Source organism: Globicephala melas, chromosome 15 (assembly GCF_963455315.2).
Source record: "Globicephala melas chromosome 15, mGloMel1.2, whole genome shotgun sequence".
In the NCBI taxonomy this organism is placed as follows: Eukaryota; Metazoa; Chordata; class Mammalia; order Artiodactyla; family Delphinidae; genus Globicephala; species Globicephala melas.
The window spans coordinates 36,993,355-37,001,516 of record NC_083328.1 but is presented as its reverse complement, the minus strand read 5'-3'; the positions used below and the strand labels follow the sequence as shown (position 1 = coordinate 37,001,516).

At 60.2% G+C, this 8,162-nt stretch overlaps 1 protein-coding gene across 8 annotated transcripts in view; it reads right to left on the bottom strand.

Moving 5' to 3' along the window:
• Positions 1–8,162, bottom strand: part of UNKL (unk like zinc finger) — a 45,109-nt gene that overhangs the window by 3,061 nt on the left and 33,886 nt on the right. For 4 of the 8 annotated variants that reach the window (XM_030872208.2, XM_060285394.1, XM_060285397.1 and 1 more), the window contains 4 exons: positions 2,235–2,327; positions 1,191–1,418; positions 390–592; positions 47–304 (listed from right to left, as the gene is read on the bottom strand). In XM_030872208.2, the coding sequence (XP_030728068.1) occupies positions 47–304; positions 390–592; positions 1,191–1,418; positions 2,235–2,327 (782 nt within the window). Of the gene's footprint in view, positions 1–42; positions 305–389; positions 593–1,190; positions 1,419–2,234; positions 2,328–8,020; positions 8,127–8,162 lie in introns of all 8 variants that reach the window. The other 4 variants (XM_060285399.1, XM_060285400.1, XM_060285395.1 and 1 more) reach the window with 4 other exon arrangements.

Here is an 8,162-nt window from a genome sequence, read left to right as displayed (position 1 = left end):
CTCCATGCACCCCCTCCAGTGCCTTGAAAACGAGACCCGGACTCACCCCATCCACTGCTTCCAAATCGAGGCGCAGCTGACTCTGCAGCGAATGCAGCTTCGGCAGGGGGATGGCGCTGATGTCACCACAGCCGCGCAGCCCGGGGAGCATGGAGGCCAAGCCCCGGCCCTCCAGCTCCTCCTGCAGCCGTCGGAACTGGGCCTCCACCTCATCCTTCTTCTGCAGCGCCAGCTGCCGGGCGCTGTCGGCTGCGAGCGCCCGCTCCTTGGCCTCCTTGGCCTCCCGCTGCCACGCGTCACAGGCCTGAAACCCAGGGGCTGCAGTGACGGGGCCGGCAGCCGCCACACACGCCTGTCTCACCTGCGCGGCGGCCCCTTCCCAGGCTCACCTGCTTCACCTGTTGCCAGGACTCCTCCCACTGCCGGATCTTCCTCTTGGCCTCCTCCAGCTGCCGCCTGACCCGCGCCAGCTCGGCACTGTTTGGACTCGCGCCTGAAGGGGCCGTGGGGCCAGCATTCAGGATGGGTGACGGGCTGGGAGAGAAGCTGCCAGAGACAAAGTCCCAGATGCTGCCGGGGACGCCATTCAAGCCTGAGTGTGGAGGAGCCGGATGTCAGCCTGCTTTTGTGCTGGGACCTCACAAGCATCTCCCCAGCAAGCTCTGGGGACCCCAATCTCTCCACCAGAAAAGGAAACAAATCCGTTTCTGTGGCTGCATCCTGGAGGCAGCAGTGCTCAGACTCTTGTCCCAGAACCCTTTACGCACTTAGAATCTGGAGGACCCCAAAGGGTTTTTGTTTGCATGGGCGACATCCATTGACATCCATGTTTCATTAGAAATTAAAACAGATACTTTAAAATATCAACTCTTTTAAAACAAAACAGATCGCATAACATTTCTCAAGGAAAGAAATTTAAATCAAGTTTCCTGTTTTTGCAAATCTGTCTGGTTCTGCGCTTGGTCTCTGGCGACATCACACCCCCGCAGCCTGCAGGTGAGACAGGTCTCGCCGTGGTGGTGTCACGAGAGCGGCTCGGGGTCCCAGGCACAATGACACCCCCACAGAGGTTCAGGTGCAAACCCCAGGCCCCCTGCCCAGGGCACCTTGCGCCGAGCAGCAGACACGGGGATGGGATGGGCCACACTGTGGCCGCCTCCCGCACCTGGAGCCCCAAGAGCCCCGCTCACCGAAGGAGTTGTAGGACGGGGCTGGGGGGCCCAGCGCTCGGGGCTCCGACTTGAGGGCTTGAGGCTGCTGGGGGGGCGTCATGGCTGAGGAGACGAGCGGCCCCGACAGGGACTGGGAGAAGGAGCCGAGTGGGGAGGCGGACAGGGACGACGAGGACTGCAGGGACGGGGAGCGGGGCAGGCAGCCTGGGATGGCCACGGGCGCCGAGCCCCCCAGCGACCGCTGACCTGCGTGGGGCGGAGGGGCCGGGTTAGCGAGGGGTGGAGCAAGATCCTCTGCCCCAGGAATCCCCCAGCACCGCTCCGAGCTGATGGAGCGGGTGGACACCGGGGGTGGGGGTGCTGGGGGGACCCCCACCCAGAGAGGCGTGGCTGCACCCCTCACTGCTCAGACACTAGGCCCTGCCCGGCCGACTTGTCCATGGGCATGGTGGTCCCAGTACTTTTTGGGCCCCCCAGAAATGGTTTCTTTTAATAATAGAAGAGGGATTTCCTTGGTGGTCCAGTGGTAAAGAATCTACCTTACAATGCAGGAGACGAGGGTTGGATCCCTGGTCAGGGTACTAAGATCCCACATGCCTCAGGGCAACTAAGCCCTCGCGCCACAATTACTGAGCCCGGGCACCTCAATTAGAGAGCCTCCATGCCGCAAACTACAGAGCCCATGCACCACAACTAGAGAGGGAAAACCCACATGCCACAACTAGAGAGAAGCCTGTGCGCCGCAACGAAATATCCCGCATGCCTCAACTAACACCTGACACAGCCAAAAATAAATTAATTGAATAAATAATAAATAAATCTTTAAAAAAGTAACAGAAGAAGAAAGATAAACTTTTAGGTCAAACAGAATGATTCAGTATCTAATGTTAACACATTTGTCTTCATGCCAATGCAGTGGTTAAACATCTCAGAAGGGCCACAAAGCCCTGACCCCCACCTCTGCAGGGACCTCAGGGTGGGGGGTGCAGGGATGGAGACAGGACCCCTCCCACCTTAGAGCCACAACAGAAGGCCCTGGAAAGCACCGGGTGCAGGCACTACCTGTGGGTCCGAGGTCACGGCTGTCGTGCTCCTCCAGGTCCTTATCTGGGGGCACGAGGCTGATGTCACCGAGGTGAAGGTCTAAGGAGGATCCTGCAGGACAGAACCGGCGTCATCACAGGGGAAAGCCAGGCTCTCGTGGCGGAGGGGACCCGTCTGGGCTTGGGGCCAATCTACTAGCCTCAGCAACACAGCCCTCATCTCACTGACTCAACTTCTAATCATTTGGTAAAATCTAACCAAATAAACATGCTTGACTAGTAAAGAAAATTCCAGGACGGCCACGTCCAGGGGAAAGCGGCTCACGGACGACTCAGGTGGCACCTGCGCTGACCTCCTCAGCCAGGTCACAGCAGAGACCCACATCCATTCTCCCCTGGGGCACTGAGCTGGGTGTTCTGCTGCAGCCCTCGGTGCCCCCCAGGCCTGTCTGTTAAAGGGACAGGGGAATGGAACACGGCCCCCTCGGCGCTGAGCCCACCTGACACTCCCTCCTGGGGTCCTGTACCCTGGGGACCTGACACCAAGCAGGAAGCTGTCTTGGGGTGGCCAAGATCAGGCCTGCCAACCCCCGAAGTTCCCACAGCCCCACAGGGTCGACTCAGGGAAGTTGTGGACTGGGAACCGAGGGGAGGGGCTGCAGGAGCTCCTGGGACACAGCATGGGGCCAGAGAGACCTCCCCAGCACAAAGTCACAGGCAGGTCCGCAGCAAACCATGGTGACATCGAAGGCACAGCACACAAGGAGCTCTGCCACCTCAGAACCTTTCTCCCCAACCCCCCTCTGGGGTCTGCTCTCCCAAAGCACCCCTTCCAGGAGGCAGGTGAGCCTCTCCTGTGTGGCTCAGTCCCATGCCCCCTGCTGGCCGCAGGGCCCCTCAGTGCCCCATGACGCCTGGTCAGATGCACCAAGTCCCATTTCAAGAGGCCACAAAGGCACTCAACGCCCCCAGCCCAGGGGTGGACCATGGGGACCCTCGTCAGAACTGCCTGCTCTGGGTCAGCCTCCCACCTCTGCCCCTCCCCCAGCTGCCTGGTGCCAAGTGTCAGAGTCCCTGGACAGTGTCCAACCCAATGAGCAGCATCAAGTCAGACCCACCCCAGAGAGGAGGAAGCTCAGCTCTGACTACGCCCCCCCACCCCCTGGGGCTCAGCCAGACCCCCAGGAGCAGAGGAAGGAGGAGCCGGGAGGCTGGGGTGGCCGCATTTGATCCAAGAGTCAAGAGGGCAAGGTGGGGACTTCCCTGGCGGCACAGTGGTTAAGAATCCGCCTGCAAATGCAGGGGACACGGGTTCAATCCCTGGTCTGGGAAGATCCCACATGCCGCGGAGCAACTAAGCCTGTGCACCACAACTACTGAGCCTGCACTCTAGAGCCCGCGAGCCACAACTACTGAAGGCCACACGCCACGACTACTGAAGCCCATGCACCTAGAGCCCATGCTCCGCAACAAGAGAAGCCACCGCAATGAGAAGCCCCCACTCGCCACAACTAGAGAAAGGCCACGGCAGCAACGAAGACCCAACACAGCCAAAAATAAATAGATAAACAGATAAATTTATTAAAAAAAAAAAAAAGAGGGCAAGGGGATGAGACTGTGGCTCTGGAACAGAGAGACCCACGCCCAGGGAGGGGGCTGCTGCCTTTCAAATGAAAGACCCTCTACCACACTCAGGGGGGAAAAACGGGGCAGGAGACGTGTGACTTCTGAGGAGTCAGGAGCCAGACACATGCAGAGCAGACTTGGGGTCCAGCCTAATGGGCAGCCCCATCCCTTCCCTGCCTGGCCCCCATGGGGACCACTGAGCCAACCACGGGGAGGGCTCCCACCCGATGCCAGCGCTTAGCGGCCCACTGGGGTCCCAGCGCAGCTTCTGCCCCAGGGCGAGGCTACCATGCGCACCCGGGAAGGCGGACGAGGGGGCCCCGCGTCTGTTTCCTTCCCTGTTTCATCCCCGCCACCTGCAGACACGACCTGGTCCTGGCCCCACTGGCAACGACAGCCAGGAGCACGGAATGGGGCACAGGCTCCCTCGGCCCAGAGGGATCCCCCGACTGTACGGCACTGCAGGAAGAACTATTTGAAGGGCTGGTGAACACAGGGTGGCAACCGGGCCAGGGCCCCTGGAGTTTCCACCTCTGCTCTGGGGTGTGAGGAGGCCAAAGGAGCTGAGCCTGTGACACCGGACGCTGTGGACATCAATGCAGGCCCTGGGCTGGCAGCACCCCAAGCTCCTCAGTCCTGGGGCAGCTGCAGGAAGACGTGAAGCGCTGCTCACAGCGCTGTCCCAACTGTGACAATAGCGCCTGCACAGCTGGACCAGCCCCGCCAACAGTTTCATGTGACGCACCCGATGCCCACATCCAAGGATGGAGGCGACTAGAAGGTGGCCTGATGCAAGAGTGGTGACAGGAAGAAAAGACCAACCCGAGCCCCTCAGGGAGACAGCGGGGCTGGGACCGTGGGGGCAGCACCCGCCTCTGGCCTGCACAGTCCCCCTTTCCTCCTGGGGGCTCCACTCCCCTCTGTGGGTGCCCCCTCCAGGCCCTGCTTCTCAACGCTTCTTTGCAGCAAGTGCCTCCTGCTCCCCAGGATGCCTCCCGACATCTAGAAGCACGCAGGGCCATTCGTGTCCGGGAGCCGCCAAAACCAAGCACCACATACCAGGTGGCCTCCAGCAACACAATTCTACTCATGCAAATCCACTCTGGGGCCAGAGGCTGAGGTCAAGGTGCACAGGGCTGGGCTCCCTCTGAGGCTCCAGGGACTCTCCCTCCTGCCTCTTCTGCTGGCAATCCTTGGCATTCCTTGGCTTGTGGACACACCAGCCCTACCTCTGCCTCTGTCCTCATGTGGTCTTCCCTCCCCTGTGTTTGTGTGTCCAAATTTCCTTCTTATAAGAACACCAGTCATATCAAATTAGGGCCCATCCTAATGGCCTCATTTTACCTTAATTACATCTGCAGAGACTTGTTTCTTTTTTTTGGCAGCACCGCACAGCTTGCAGGATCTTAGTTCCCCAACCAGGGATTTAACCCAGGCCCGTGGCAGTGAAAGCGTGGAGTCCTAACCACTGGACCACCAGGGAATTCCCTGCAAAGACTTGTTTCTAAATAAGGTCACACTCCCAAGTACAGGGGCGGAGAGTTTACAGCGGAGGCATATCTTTTGGGGAGCACATAATTTAACTCACAACAATCGAGACCACCTGGAAACACCCCCACACACACACACCGACCTGTCCTCTCCAGGCTGTGCTGTGGTGCTCGAACGGGTGCCTCCCGCAGACCTAGGGGCCCAGACCTGTCAGGACTCCTCCACAGACAGACCTGTCTCCTGTTAATGTGAACTCCACACAGAGGGTACAGCCTCTGGCTCCCACCTGCTCCCCAGGACATGACCACAGGCCCTGTAGCCCCTCACCCAACTCTGCCCCTAGTCGGGTGACCCCCTCCTTCTTGCTGTCCCCAGTTTCCAGCTCACTCTTTAAACTGTCACCCCAGCCTTGCCTTCCAGCCCTGCACTGTACCCCCAAACCCCTCCGGTCAAAGGTGGCCCTGTCCCTCTTTCCTCCCCTGCCTGGGGCCACATCCTGGCCCTGCCACCCTCCATGGGAGCCCGGCAGCCCCTCCTGTGCCTGGTCCACACCCGGACACAGGTGACTTCTGCAGTGCTCATCTGCAGACGCCCCAGCCGTCCCCCAGCATGGCCACACTGCCTCCTCCTAGCAGGAGTGGCCCCACTGCAGCATTGGCTCCTTATCAAACCGCACACAGGTGCCTCCTTTGAGCTGGTGCACCTGGGCCCACATGCTGAGCAGAAGCCCAGAGGAGCCCTCAACTCCTCCTCCCCTGACCCACACCAGTTAGGGCTCCCAGCTCCAGCCATCTCTGCAGGCTGCCCCTTCACCCCGACCTGCTCTGTCCCAGGAGTAACCTTTCTGTGATGACAACCTCTTCATGTCCTGAGTTCTGCCTCCCAGAAAGGATGTACCCCTTGGCGAGCCAGTCCACACTCCCCCAGCAGGACCCTTTCCCACCCTGCCCCTCCCCACCCCAGCAATGGCTCCTCCTTTGTCTTTTAAGCCATGACACTGCTGTGGGCTACAGCCTGCCACAGCTTCCATTAGCCCCACTAGTCCTGAGAAAACTCCTGCCCAGACTCCAAAACCCTTCTCAGAATCACCCCCTGCTCCATCCCTGCATGTCACCTGGACTGTGCGGTCCAGCCCAGGCCTGGACCACTGCTGGCTGATGTGCAGACTCACCCGCTGACAGCAAGCACCCTGACCCACCCACTACACGCCTGACCTGCCACCACCACCCACGCTCCCTGTGCTGGCCTGGCACATCTGCTCTGCCTGGGGTCCTGAGCTCCTGTCCTGGACATGCTGGTCAGGAGGACCTGACAACATGGACTTAGCCCTTCACACCTGGAGTGGTGGGATCAGGTTAGGGGTGGTCTGCTTCAAAGCTGGCAGAGTTCCAGAAACATTTTTTTAATAACAAAGGCACATAAAATGAAGGAAGGGATGGACGGATGGATGGAAATAAACTGTGTGCAGGAGCCTTTTCTTACCTTGAAGTGATTTATCTCATCCCACTCCCCCACCCCCACCCAATGACTCAGCATAAAGGGGCACCTCTGTCACCCTGCCCCGCTCAGGTGCAGGCAGGGCACAATAGGGGCCAAATCTCACCCGACAAACCACAGCCTGTGTTGCGGAGGCGGGGGTTGGGGGGTGGCGGCGGTTACTGGCGTTCCCAGGAGGTGTCCTGGCCCACTTTTTCACCAGCACTATGTCTCTTATCCTATTACACACCCCACTGTTCCCTAAGATCAGACCCAGGTCTTCTGAGATGTTCTCTTAAAGGAAGAACTGACAACACTCAAAATCTATGTGAACCCAGTTAGGTAAACTGTGCCATGTGACCCGGAGCCCGCCTTGCCAAAGTACCAGTAACCGCCCAGATGTTAACAAGCAATTAGCTGAAAGCTGCTGAGTAATGGCCCTGGCAAAGCTCGGTTCCCGACGTGACACAGCACATTCAAGAGGTGCCCAGGTCCCCAGGACCATGGGACACACGGGAACAATGCACACAGTCAGTGCTCGAATTAGAGGCCAGAATGGGGAACCCCTGACGTGGGGGTGCTCCCCTGCACCCACGGGGAGGGGGCAGGATGCCCCCTGGCGGTCTGTCCTTCCCCTAACTAGAGGATGGAGAAGCACCTGGCAAACCCGCTCACTGCTGGTCTGAGTTTCCGACAGTGCAGGCGGCGATTCGATTCGCAGCAGGACAAGGCAGGAACCCCGTCCTCCTCGGGGAGCGAGAGACCCCCTTCCGTCCTCGGGGAGCGAGAGACCCCCTTCCGCTAGGCGATGCAGGCTTCCCTGGAGAAGCCCGCGGCTGGCGCCCACGCAGGGAAGCAGCGGGCGCCTCTGCAGAGCAGGTTCCTAAAGGGGGGATGTTTGTATTCGCCTCATTCCGCAACCCCGAAGACCTTGGTACCAACCCCTGGCTGTCACACCTGGCCCGGGGCGCGGGTACCGCAGACCGGTAAGAGGAGCACCGGGAGGGGAGGGGAAAGATCTGGGGGAGGGGAGGAGGGGGAGACGCACCTCACATGGGAGCGGATTTGGCCCACCTGGAGAGACGGGAGTTGGCCCACCTGGGGAGAAGGGAAGGCGCACCTAGCACAGGGAGTTGGCGCACCGCTCTATCTGAAGCTCCGGGTAACGACGACCCGCACCCTGACGGCGCGGGACTGACGATGCTGACTCACCGTCCCGGCGTCCGGCGCCCCGCGCTGCTGCTGCTGCTGCTGCCGCCGCCGCCGCTGCCGATTCAAACACGGCCCTCGCCCCGCCCGGCCCGCGCCGGCCCCGCCCCTGGTGACGCAAATGTTAGATCGCCCCGCCCCCGAC